Genomic DNA, 14014 nt, shown 5'->3' with positions numbered 1-14014 from the left:
CCAGACTCTTCCTTCCTCCCCTTCTTGAAAATAGGGACCACATTGGCCCTTTTCCAGTCCTCAGGGACTTAGCCCGAGCACCAGGAGTCCTCAAACAGCCATGCCAATAGCTCCGCAATGACACCAGCCAATTCCCTCAGCACCCACGGATGAAGGTCATCTGGGCCCACCAATTTGGATACATCTAAGCCCTCCAGGTAATCCTTAACTAGGTCTAAACTAACAGTCAGGGGACTCGCATCCTTCCTGGGCCTCTCTACGCTATCACCCGAGAGCACCCCATTGTCAGTGGACAGGAACACGAAGGCAAAGAACTTGTTAAAGAGTTCTGCCTTCTCTCACACAACCGTCACCAACTGCCCTGCCCTGCCCTGGCCTGCCCCTTAGGGGTCCAATGTTACCCCGAGACTTCTTCTTGCTACCTATATACTTGAAGAAGGACTTTTTGTTATCCTTAATCCCAGAAGCTAATCTAAGCTCCAGTGCTGCTTTGGCCTCCCTTACCAAATCCCTACAAGCTCAGGTCAGTGAGGTGTACTCCTCCTTTGTCCCTGCCCCCTGCTTCCACCTCCAGTATGCTTTTTCTTTGCCCTCAGGCCAGCCTGGATATCCGTGCTCAGCCATGAAGGTTTCTTGGACCCTTTTCCTGCCTTCCCGTGCAGAGGAATTCCATCCTGCTGCGCCCCAAGGATAGCCTCCTTGAGGAAGGACCCCCATACTAGCTACACCCTGGGCTCCGAGTGCCTCCCTGACTACTGCCCTGAGCACATCGAAGTTGCCTTTCCTAAAGTCAAGCATTTGCACTGTGCTAGTTACCCTCCGCACCTTTCTCTGAATAGCAAACTGGATCATTTCACAATCACTGTCCCCTAGCCTCCCTTGTAATGTGCAGTTATGCTGAGGAGTGGCAGTACCTCCTGCCTTAACCAGGGGTTGGGCATGCTCCCCATGTCTACCCATAAGGTCCCAGCTACCTTAGGAGGGGCACATACTACATATAGATCACACAGCTAGCACCCATCTCTCAGCCCTCTGGCAGTATTTGTAGCACAAGTCAAGGTTTTTCTTTGTGCAGGTTCCTCTTCCATCACTGTCCGTTCTGTGCCTACGTGAAGGCAGGGGCCTGGGGACCACACAGTGTAGGATCATGGGGCTGAGTGGTGAATTCAGGTGACATGTGCAGCCTCCATTCTGACACGTTCTAGTGTCTGAGTGCTCAACTTCACCACCTTGTTGGTGACTGATGTTGGCTTTTATGGAATCCCATATGCTTTTAAAAGGAAAAACTGAACAGTTAAGTTCTGTTATGTGCTGCTGCTGTGACCCTCCCAGTGGTCATCAGCAGGGTCTGAATCCTGGACCTTCAAAGTTGCAGCACCAACCAGAGGTGTAACAACACAGCCAGGCACCCAGGGGAACTGTGACACATAGGGGCAGCTGCCTCACTGGTGCTGGTGGCTGCCCCTGTCAATCCTCCCTAGTTATGCTGCTGACACAGACCTCTGCCCCTGGAGCTAGAGGAGTGACTGGGGGCAGTAAAGACCTATTATCTTCTTTGTTGGGCAGCTGTTGTGGAGGGATGCAAGGCAGGCTTTTCTGTTTGCTGGCCAGCAGTGAAATGCCAAAACTCAGGGCTTGAGAAGTTGACCACTTAGAGCAGTGCCTCCAGCCCCAGAACATGGGTGCTGCCTTTGCATGACGCACATTTGCACTGCATCCCCTCAAAGTCCTCTCGGAAGGAAAGGACACAGGAGTAACTCTGTTTCAGAGACCCCTTGGCCAAAGTGGGTGTGAGCACACAGCTCAAGATAAAAAGAGATGTGACAGACAATGATATAATAGATCCTGCTCTTGATAAAAGCACCATGGAATGGGCTGCCAAGTAACTGATGTCTAGTACCACGAGGCAGAGCACTGCAGATTGCATCATCCAGGATCAGCTGCCTGAATGAGAACATAGCTGAACGGCCAGCCAGCTCCTTCTGCAAGGCACTGTAGTTGTATGCTGAGGGCTGCCCTGTCTCCCTCCTGTACAAGTAGGATGCCATGAAAGACAGTGATGAAGTTCATGCACCAGGGAGAATTAGAGTTGTCCTATGCTTCAAAGAAATGTTTGAGAGGAGAGTAGCTAGTAGGATATTAATACCTACCTGGGGAGGAGATTTCTGATATCAGACAAGGGCACAACAGTCCAGTGCCCAGTAGAATCCAGTTTGAAAGCAGGTCGTGATTTGTTAAGGGTTAGGGCAGTGATCTATCTGCCCAGCTTGCCTAGGGGCACAGTGAATTCTCCATTGCTGGAAGTCTGCACACTCAGATGGAGTTGGGTTATATCTCCTAGGAAGCAGTTGTGGGGTCAGCGCAGGAATGCCTGGATCGGGTTCATGGGTTTGTGGTATATGGGAATCAGACTGTTCATCAGAATGCTCCCTGAAAACCCAGGAATCCATTAAAACCTTGTGCTAAGCATAGTCCCAATCATGTGAAAGGGAACATTCCCTCAGCAGGTCTTCAGCTAATCCACATAGCTGGATTTATGCAGCAGCTATCACAAAGCTAATGCACCTGACAGGCAGATGGGTTGAGCTGACCATTGTGGACTGCATGAACTTCCTGATACTAACACTGCCCACTGCCCTAGACCCTCTCTCTTTATACAGTGTATAAAAATAAGTTTTATTTATCTTTAATGGGTTTTAAAAGTGTCATTGTTGAATAGTGGGTCTTTTAAAGAAACTTTAGCACTTCCCAGTGGATCATTCATAACACTAGCCCTAAAAGTAGCCTCACTTTTCTTAATGATTCTCACAGTGGATTTCTTCATACCAAAATGCCTCCCTGCATTTGCCACACTCTCTCCATGTGCAAGACGATCCCACAGCTCTAATTTTGTTTCCAAGAACATCACGTTCCTTGCCCTCTTCACAAATTGCTCATGTTCACCACTCATGCACTTAGAGGCCATGATTAAGGGCAAAATGCAAAAATCACAAAGAAAGTGGAAGAAAAATGCAGAGCACCTGCGACTGGATGTTAACAGTGTGAAACACAATGCGAGACTGAGGGTGCATGAGGAGATGGGAGCACCACAGGTGGCTAGCAAGAGCGCGGATTATGTGAAATGGGAGGTGGTGGGCTGATGTGCAGCCATGAAAAGCCATGGTTGCTCAAAACTGTATACTGTGGTAGCCAAAATGGTATATAGAATATTAAACGCTGATACTCCAAACCACGGTTGGCAAGGGAAGCTTGTAACATCAAACAAGACACATAAGTGACCTGCGCTGGGCAAAAAGCAGGATAAAACTTTTAGCTTTGTCCAAGTAAAATCTTCCAGCAGACTGATGCATCATTATGAGGATATTTTGTGCCTGTTTTTGAGTTCAGCATCTTTACAAAGAGATGTGAAATGGGGGAGGGTGGGACACAGGCTTTCTGTAATACAAATTGAAGAACTCCTACCTAAGCATTGCAAGGACTGAAGGGTTAGGCTGCTAGTCACCCTGCACAGGGACAGAAAAGAAGCTAAGTCCTCCCTTCTCTTCCTCTGTGGTGAACCTGTCATAGCGGTAAGTGGGCACCATGTGTCCAGTCTCCTCTGCCCCAAGAGCAAGCCTGCCTGCCTGCCTGCCTTTTCAACTTTCTATGAAAGAGGGTCTGGAGGAGCACAGCATTATTAGTTATTATTGTTTATTTAATAACCGTGAACTCAGGCCCAGCTTCTGCCCATCCTCCACACTGCATGGGCATGGAAGTGAGGTCAAACCAGCTTCACATACATCTCAGGGCAGACTGATCTCTAACAGCTGAGCTTTGCATGGGGGCCATCCACCCATACAGGGGCAGGGTGAAACCAGAAGGCCAGGATGTCACGTCTGCAGAGGTGCACACCCTGCCAACTCCATGAAAGAGGGCACTGGATTGAGAGCCCTGTGGCTCAGGAGCCACTCCAGAGCAATCCTGCAGAAGTGCAGCAGCTGGACAGAGAGGAAGACTTTCATTCCTTCCCTTTGTGGGGACCCACTGGAGGATTTGGCACCACTTGTAAGGCATTTGGCATGAACTGTGACCATTTGGCCTGGACGGCTCCCTGCCCAACACCTCGTTTAGATTTTGCAGCATGATTACAGCACCAGTTGTTTTCTTAGATACATTTTTCCTTTGACCAAGGCAGCATCTTGAATGAATGAACCAGAGTTTCCAGGCCGGAATCAATAACTCACTGGACTGATGCCCACCACCATTCCTCAGGAGTTTCAGCTACTAGTGAGTTTGCTTGTGGCAGTGACAAGCTTGCAGCTGCTTACTGCTGTGTGATTATAAAACTCTTTTGAAGTTAGGGTAGTTTCACTTGTTCAAAAATTTCCTGGAGACTTACAAAAAAACCTGTTTGCTGCTATGTTTTACCTGTTTATACAGAAAAATGAGCAGGAACAGTTTCCTACTTATTCTCTGCCCCAAGGACAACAATAGGTGTGTCTACATGTACCTTTTAAAGCAGGATTAGCTTAAAATTGCCATTTTTAAGGCGTATTAAGAGTGTGTCCACACATGTGCCTTTTATGCACCTTAAAAATGGCAGTTTTAGGCTAGTCCTGCCTAAATTTGATACTTGCAAAAAGCAAGTATCGAATTTAGGTGCGAATAGCTAAGTTGCATTAGCCCACATGTAGACACTCAATGCAAATTAACACATCTGCTCATAGGCTAATGTGACTTAGCTATTCATGCCTAAATTTAATGTGCCTTATTGTACATTAGCACATGCACACGTAGACGTGTGCCTAAATTGCCTCAATATACATTAAGTTTAGGTGTGCATAAATACACCTGTAATCATGTCCAGTATCTCAGCAGATGGGGCAAGAAGAACACCGAGCAAACATGACCACAGTCTATGAGGCCCGGGCCTACAAACACAACATCCATCTCCAGGAGTCTGCAGAACCTGGGCAGAAGGTCAGCTTTCTGGAAGCATGGCATAGTCCTCACTGTACTGCTGGTTTCCTGGGAAGACCAGGTGCAAGGCAGCCTCTTACTAAAGCAGGGGGGCTCATACTAGCCCTTTTCCAGGAGCTCTTCCCTCATAGGGGGAGCAGATGCTCAGTCTCTGAACCTCTGCTCCTTTGTCTCCCTGTTTCCACCAGTTCTGCCCAGGGCACTCTCCTCAACCCCTTATCTTTATTGTGGACTTAATCTTGCTTACATTAGGCCCTCCAGCCAGACTGACCCACCTCCACTGGGTATGACACCACAGCATGGCTATCCAGGCTGTTCCATTCCCTTCTTACTCTGTTCCTCTGGGCCACGGAGAACAAGCTCCCTGTCTTGTCCTTCAAAGGGACCAGTTTCTGCTCCTTTCCCAGCTCCTCTTTGCTCTGTGGTCTCTGCAGACTGGAAGAAGGGCAGCCCCTTGCCTACTTCTGCATAGCCTGAGCTACTTTCTCTTTCAGCTGAAGCTTGTGCCCAGATGCTCCTTCTAACTGATACATGGGCAGGCCGGGCTCTTCTGGGCATGCACCACTGGACCTCTGACTAGCCCCCTTTACAGGGATCTCCCCTTCCTTGTAAATGTGCATGAGTGACTGGTGCCTCCTGAATCTGGGGGGGGCACCCACAGAAGCCGCCAACAGCGGCAGCCTTGTCAGAGGGGGCACCAGCCCTACTGACAGCATCAGTGTTGGCCATTGGGGGGGAACCAGTTTCATCGGGGGAGCATGTTCACCCCCTTGCACCCCTGTGCACCCCCTACCAGTAGCCTATGTATACTACACAAGGTCTTCTTAATTTCAGAAGACAGGATTGCGCAAATTGCGTCCGCTCAAGAAGAAATCACTGGTGCAGGGCTTGAATATTTCCTTTGTGTAATAGGTTAGCTTACATCAGAGGTTCTCAGCTGGGGCACTGCACCACCCTGGGATGCCTCAAGAACCTCCAGAGATGTTGCAACGCCAACACTACAGCTGCAGGATGAAATTGCCCTCTGCACCTCTGTTTTCAGGAGACATTGGTGCCAAATGGAGAAGCGATTGCAGCAGAAAGGCTCACCAGCTTGTATAAAGCAGTGAAGCACAACATTTCTGCTGCAGCTCTTCCTGGTTCAGCTCCAATGTGCCTCTTAGGAACAGATGCATGTGGGTCAGTTCCACCTGTTGGAGCAGCATTTATCTCCTGGCTGCTACTGCTCCCAGGTAGAACTCAGGACACATGTTGGAGAGGAGCTGGAGCAGAAATGGCGTGTTTGCCCACAGAATGTGATGTAGGCAGCCATGGCTCAGTTCGGCTCCAGTGTCCTTCCTATTTCTAGGAGACACAGAGCCAGAATGCTGGCTCTGGAGGAGGCATGCAGCATGGTGGGGTGAAATTAATACAATTATAATGTTTAATCAATCACTAACATATTAATGAATAGCAATTACAAGTTTATACCATAATGTGCAAAAGCAAAACAGAAAAATCTCACTCCACTCTAACTTGAGCCAGCTTCTCAGGGAGATCTGTCAGTATTTCAGGGTTTCAGTTCCTCCCAAACCCCTGCACCGATCTCCCTGAAACTTGGCAGGCTTTGTGGCCTCAGCTACCAGCTCTGCAGTTTTCACCCCCCTGTGGTGTGACACGCAGCTATGACATGAGTTTGGCTTTCAAGAATTTGGGGTACAGTACCCCCCAAATCCCTGCACCAATCTTCTTCGAACTTGGCAGATTTCATGCTCTCAGCAGAAGCTACCATCCCTGCATGTTTCATCCAAGGTGGATAAGAAACAACACAGTTATAGATATTTCATTGATTTCCCATTATACCCCATGGCCAGATCTCCGAGGCAGCTTCAGAGCCACTTCGGCTGGATTGAGGCAGAAACCTGGTCCAGAGCTCCAGATCCAGTTGTGGCCATCCAAAGCGGCCAGATCCGAAGCCGGATAGGATCACAGCCAACTCGCACAGGCCTAGTGTTTCCAGCCCCTAGCATCCAGCCAGCTCTTCTCAGATGATGCCCAGCTTCCCTCAGCTGGGGACTGGCATCTTCCTGTGCCCAGGGGTTCCTAGACAACCATTCTTCCCAAAAAGCCATTTTAATACCTTGTCTTTATAGCCCCATCTTTATTTCTCTATTCAGTTCCTAGGTAATGTGTATTGGGCAAGTGATGTCCTTTCCCCAACCCCCAACCAACACCTTGTTTGATTTTAGGTGTGCTCTCTGTCTATTATTGTATCCAAGGAGGATAGCAATATACAAGAAAGCCCCATATCATTTTCCCTCAGCTACCATTTATTTCAGAGAGAGACAAACATGCTCTCAGTATGTGATTTCCTTCACAGTAGACACCTGACAGGCAAGTATGGATGTCTTTTCCCTTTCAAATGTATTCAGCAAACATAGAAACCAGGGTCTTTCTGAGGTGTAAATAGCTATTGCCTACTGCAGAGTTGGGCAAAATATGGCAGGATGCACCATGGCAGGTGGGACTGAGGGACTCACTGCAGGCTGGACAAAGCCCCTTTGAGGGCTGGATCCAGCCTGCAGGCCATGTTTTACCCACCCCTGCCTTAACTAGAGGACTCTCCCTCTCTTTGGGTATGGTTACATGTTAAAATTAGCATGTGCTAACTGTAAGGAATGTTAGGTGATATTAAAGTTAGCACATGCTGTGAGCAGCTGCATATTAAGGGTTAATGCCCACTCTAAGGGCACAGCTCAGATCTGCCACTAGAGAGCTGGTGAGCAGGGCTGTGGCTAGGAGCTGCCCCATTTGCTGTCTCTCTAGAGGAAACACAGCAGAGGCAGGCAATTATTTTGGGCAGAGGGCCACTTACTGAGTTTCAGCAAGCCATCAAGGGCCGCATGACAGGCAGCCCAGGGCAGATTAATTAATTTTCTACATTTTTTAGTGGCCCTGCAGGCTGGCTAGAATGGCCTGGCGGGCTGCATCTGGCCCCCGGGCTGCATTTTGCCCACCCCTGAGATACAGGCTCCAGAATGTTGCCCCTTCCAGCCCAGATTGGCCCACACTGCCCCTGCTGGTCCCCACCAGCCCAAATCATGCTTGTACTGCCCCTGCTGGCCCTGGCCAACCCAGATTGGGCCCCCACTGGCCTGGATCGGACTCCTGCTGCCCCCACCAATACAGCTCCCCAGCAACTCCCCGTGTGCCCCCAGATCAAGTCCGTGCTTCCCCTACTATGCCCCCCAGCTGCTCAGCACTTCCCCACCCACCCGTCATCCATGTCTACTTCCCCCCTCACCCTTTGCTTCCCTCCTGCTTTTCCTCTTTCCTTTTTCATGCCCTTAATCTGTGGACACTCTTGTCTCAAGAGCACTTAACACTTTTGACAGGTAACGTGTAATAATGTAATGTAATGATATTACACAGGTAATGTGTAATAATACCCTTCCTGTTGCACCATACATTCTGTGAGGCAGCCAACTTGTATATGAATGTGTCATTGAAGAGTATATGATAATCCCTATGCAGTCTGAGCCACTGTCCCTTCTGAGGCACTCAGGGACAGATAGGAGTGCCACAGCATCTCCACCCTATTGATTTTCTGCTGATCCCTTTTTAGAGTATGCACTGTGGATCTGAACATGACAGAAACTCTCAGGTAAGTTCCCAGTGGGAGCTGCTCACTGATGGAGATGAAGGAGCCCTGTGAATGTCTAAAATGTAGATTTGGCTCTGTGCTGCTCAGCTTTGCTATCTGGTTTGGTTTTAGTTCTCCTGGAAACCTGTAATGAAGATGCCCATCTGCTGGAGGAGCCAGGCCCGCTGAGTTCAGCTATTAGCTTGCACACACAAAACCCACAAATGTTTCTTTAAGAAGGCACAAGACATCTGTTTTCCTCTTATTTCGTAATACTGAAGTGGAATACAATTCTAGTTCCAACCCAACTAAACATGAGTTATGGAAGCCCTCCCTGGATTAGCAAACTGATTACAACCCTGCTTGCAGGACTAAATGCTTCATTATGCTATTGCCAGCAGTACATAGGGAGCAGTTCTTGGAGTGAAGATTTCTTTTATTAGGGTATAGGACTTTTGGAGGGAGCCAAAGGAAAATCCCAATCCAAGGTCTGTGCCCTGCAGATCTTACAGAGGATGTGTCCACTGGAGCCACTGGGAATTTTGTCTGGAAGCCAGATCCAGCCCCAAACCCTGAGCCACGTTCAAACCTCAGGTCCCATGCTGGACTTAGTAACACAGTGAAACTGTGAGGTGAACCAAAAGTGCAATGCAGCTAAAAGAATTGATTTCAGCACCTGTCCATAGGGATTAGACAGCAGTGTGAAGAAAGGGAAATTAACATATCAAAAAAGGAGGAAAAATATGAGATGGTTTCAGCTACAAAAGGAAGATTTCTTGTATGGCTTTATTTTGTATGTGTGTGGAAAAATAACTTTCCTATGACACAGATGGCTTCTGAGTGGAACAGAACCTCTAATCTGTCCCCTGGAGCCCTTTCTGATGCTATTTTTCCACAGCACTAATTTAACCATAAGAGGCATTTTAACGAAACAGAAGCACTCGGAATTGATTTGGAGCTGGCAGCATAGAGCAGTGTAGCACATGATTGCACAACACAACAAAAGACAAACTGGTTTATTTTACTGAAGTTCATGTCCTCTAAGCCAGCATATTGCAGGTGTCATTTCCACAATGCTGTGGCCATGCATGTGTTTATTGGAAGGGATCTCTGTCAGACAGGAAATCACCACTTCTAGATAGTTACCAGGCCCTTAACTAGCTTATTTATTTGTAGCTTCTATGGGGAGCATAACTACAGGGAAGTGCTAAGGGGCAGTGGCCATTTCTAGCAGTGAGCTGAGCAGCAGCACCAGCAGCTGTGTCACCAGGCTCTGAGACGAAGAGAGTCAGCCCTTCTGCTTGTCTTTTTTCCCTGCTTTCAGGCAGGATGGACACAGAGTCCATGATTCACGTTCAGAGAATATCCACATCTGGTGTCCTAATTTACAACAATCATGTACATCTCACACTCTCTTCAGCTTCAGCCAGCAGGCCATGCAGAGGAGCAAAGGGAGGTGGGACTTTTCACCTTTTCCTGGTAGTAAGGAACTGTAGTCTCCTGGCCTCCTAAGGGGATAGCTCCCTGCCAGCTGCTTCTTCGGTCACCTTCTGCATGCCAAACTCTCAGAGGTGCTAAGCAGCTCTGGCTTCCACAGACAGATGAATCAGTACTCCATAAATTGTCACCGTATCTGAACTCCAACAGGCAAAAAAATGATACTAAACACCAAGGGGCATTCTGTTCTTTTCTAGACACCTTGGCATCCCAATTTGGTTACCTACATGGCATTTTGGATATGCAAATCCCCCTAGAAACACATATGCATAGGTTGGCATGCTATTGTGTACATACCACTCTACACACCTAGACAGCTATGGATCTGCCCAGACTGGCCATGAGCTCTGGAAACAGAATGAGGGAAAAAGTCTATTTGCCTTTTCCCCCAAGGTGCTCGGGACTGGGGCACTCACCTGGGATGTTGGAGGCTCTGGACCTGTCAGCCAGGGGAAATTGAACGTGAGTCTCTCTGACTTTCTAGCACAGTACCATGCCACAGGTCAGCCATTATCCACGTATTCTCCGGCCCCGGCCCTCTGGGTAGCCACAAAGGAAAGGTATGTGGGAGAGATCTGGAACTAGGAGGGATGTAGAAAGACGGGGGGTCAGAGGTGGCTGCTGGTCTGGGAAGAAGGGGCCTGGCTTCTTCCTCTGCCCTTTTCCCTGGTCAGGCAGAAGCTTCTATCCATTTTCTCAATGGCTATGTTCATGGCCCAGCTTCAAAAGAAGCACTGGAGAAGGAAGCAAATGACAGTTCATCTGTTGTAGTTAGTGCTGTGCTGTGCTTTGAAGAAAAAATGTTCTGGTTTAATCCCTCCTTTGGGTGAGGGGAAGCTGGACTTTAGCTTCCCAGGTGAGTGTTGTGGTTAGAGTGCTATGTTAGAATGTGTGAGCAGGACAGGATTCAACAATACTAGGTAGTGAGGCCCCGGTTCTTGCTGTACATTCCCAGGAACTGTCCAGTTCCATCTTCTCTTAGTCTGTCTCCAGTGGAAACAAGTCTGAATAAAACTAGAGTCTTTTCTGACCCTTGGCCCAAAAGTCAAACCAACTTTTCTATACAGTTTGAAATATTTAACTTCAGTTTTCCTCTGTGAAGACCCTTTCCTTTTTGGGTTGCAAAAAGGAAAGGTCTTAGAATTGGACAGAGAGGCTATTTTTGCAAGATATCCAGTTTAGCTTTTGTCACACCCCTGAGGTTTCAGTGGATCAGACAAGCATCCAGTCAGGTTAAACCAGAATTAATGTATATAGATGCCCTACTTTCCCCGCAAGGATATGAGTAGCTCCCACTTCACTGAGTTACTCATATCCTACGAGGACCTAAAGATAGATGCTATCACTGCTAATGGCAGACTGCAAACTGGGGAGAAGGAAATTCAGAAATAAAAGGGTGTTAACTTTTTACCTTCATTGGATAACAATTAGGGTACCAGGAACTATCACTGGAAGAATATAAAATGAAATTAACTCTCCATTTCCTTTTATATTATATTGAGGATCTGGTAGCAACTATTTAGTTGTATAACATTTCCTAGATATTTTTTGTGGGGGGAAAGGAGGAGATAAGCCATAATGTCGCCATTTTTGCAGCATATTTTTAGAAATTTGGCTAGGGAAAAATCTCTGGGGTAAATACATTCATTTTCTTTGTTCTGTAAACTTCTGTTCAGAGTTTGCTAAGTTATGAATTCTTCAATATCACCCTTTCCTTTCTGTCCCTCGCATTCCTCAGGAAAACAGCAGCAGCATGCTAAAAAGATCATAGAAACCAGGCATCCTAATGATCCAGTTAACGCTGCTACCAAAATGGAACTGGGCACAACAGCAGCAGGCATTGCATTAGGAATGTCTCAGAGCTGTTGTAGCAATGGGTGTCAGGACAGAGCTGGCTGGGGTCCCCCAGCCAACCCCCGCAATTTCTCCCTCTGAGTTCCTCCCACAGGATAGGATCTCCCTTAGCTCCTATGTGGCAGAGAGGGTTATAGCCTGGGGAGGCAGGGAAGTGAGGGAGCAGTGGGCCAAGTATGGTGTGAACTGGGGTCCCAAAGCAGGGACATTGCCAGGGATGTTGCCACAGGGCTCAAAGTTTGATAGGCAAGTTGAAATAGTTTAGTGGCCCTGTGTACAATAAGTATATTTCCTGTCCTGCAGACGTTCTTGTTTAGTAGTCATTAGAAAGCATATCACTGGAACGGCCCATGTGTGTCATTGGACACATTCACACCCCTGCTGAATGGAGACAGAGCACATATTGCATGCAGGAAAGTGGGCACTGAAATAACTGTTATCTAATTGTGCTTAATGAGCTATTCCTGAATTTCTTGCTGCTATAGATGAAAGCAGCTAAGACGCCCTTGGGTGACATGCTCTGAGCACTGAAGCAGCTGTTTCTTTTCTACAGAATTGTCTCAACAAACAGCAACTGCTGACTGCCATTCGCCAAATGCAGCAGTTCTTGAAGGGGCAGGAAACACGGTTCGCAGAGGGAGTGCGCATGGTGAAAAACCGTCTGACGGCACTGCAGAACTCCGTGACCAAAGCTGCTCCAGACCTACCATCCGGTAAGAATAACCATCGGTCTCACAGGAACTGGAGCAGCTGCCTGGCATCTGTTCTCAGTTTACATGAGTATTGCCTGTCTGCTTCCATGCTGTGACAGGGAGTTAGGGACAGGGCTTGCATGGTGGCCTGGGGCTTATACACACAGCATAAAACAAGAACCCTGCCCCAAGAAACTTACAACATGAGGTGTTCAGTGTGTAGGATGTTTTTCCTGCTTGAGCATCATTAACCAGACAGGAATGTATAAGAGGGGAACCCTAAGCCAATAACTCAGTTTTAGAGCTTATAATGAGGGCAGTGTATCTGCATCATTCATCTATCATGGCCAAAGGTCAGGTCATACCTAGCAGTCCAGTGGGCTAGTATTGATAAGGCACACTGGTTTCTGTAGCTAGTGGTACACAAGGGATTTCATAGATCTCATAAATGCTAGGATCAGAAGGGACCTCAACAGATCATCAAGTCCGCTCCCCTGCCTGGACAGGAAAGAGCGCTGGGATCAGATGACCCCAGCCAGATGCCTATCCAGCCTTCTCTTAAAACCCCCCCAAGGTAGGGGAGAACGTCACCACCTCCCTTGGAAGCCCATTCCAAATTTTGGTCACCCTCACCGTGAAGAAGTTCTTCCTGATATCTAGCTTAACTCTGCTCTCTGTCAGTTTGTGACCATTGTTCCTTGTAACCCCAAGAGGCACCCTGGTGAACAGAGCATCTCCGATTTCTTGCTGTGTCCCCCTAATGAATTTGTAGAAGGCCACAAGATCACCTCTCAGCCTTCTCTTGTGGAGGTTGAAGGAGTCCAGATCCCTCAGTCTTTCCTCTTAGGGCTTGTCCTGTAAGCCCCTAACCATACGAGTGGCCTCCTCTGGACCCTCTCGAGTCTATCAACATCCTTCTTGAGGTACGGCACCCAAAACTGGATGCAGTACTCCAACTGCAGTCTGACCAATGCCGCATAGAGGGGCAGTATCACCTCCTTGGATCTATTTGTCATGCATCTGCTGATGCATGATGAAGTGCAGTTAGCTTTGCAGATGGTTTTGTCACACTGATGACTCACGTTCATCTTGGAGTCCACTATGGCTCTGAGATACCTTCCTGGTTCTGTGCTGCTGAGAGGGTCACTTCCCAGCCAGTAGGTGTGCTGGATATTTCTGCACTCCGGGTGCAGCACTCTGCACTTGTCCTTGTTGTACTGCAGGGGTTTATCTCCCATCTGGCTGCCTTTGACTCTCCATTTTGAATGATCAGGAACCCAGTGACAGCTGAGTTAAGTGGGAACAGCTTTCAGCATGAGACTGCAGGTTTGAACCACACCCCTGGGGCTGTGCCCACATACATGTCTTAACTATTCTGGCATGGTGCTCC

At 48.0% G+C, this 14014-nt stretch overlaps 1 protein-coding gene across 1 annotated transcript in view; it reads left to right on the top strand.

The window, feature by feature from the left end:
• The window catches only part of FBLN7 (fibulin 7), a 94659-nt gene that overhangs the window by 53581 nt on the left and 27064 nt on the right, over positions 1-14014 (top strand). The window contains exon 2 of the mRNA XM_019544092.1: positions 12486-12645. Coding sequence (XP_019399637.1) covers positions 12486-12645 — 160 coding nt within the window. The remainder of the gene's footprint in view (positions 1-12485; positions 12646-14014) is intronic.

The sequence above is a fragment of the Crocodylus porosus genome, unplaced genomic scaffold (genome assembly GCF_001723895.1).
Source record: "Crocodylus porosus isolate Cpor-Errol unplaced genomic scaffold, CroPor_comp1, whole genome shotgun sequence".
NCBI classification, from domain to species: domain Eukaryota; kingdom Metazoa; phylum Chordata; order Crocodylia; family Crocodylidae; genus Crocodylus; species Crocodylus porosus.
Note: the sequence above shows the minus strand (reverse complement) of the source record. Positions and strands in the feature narration are given on the sequence as shown.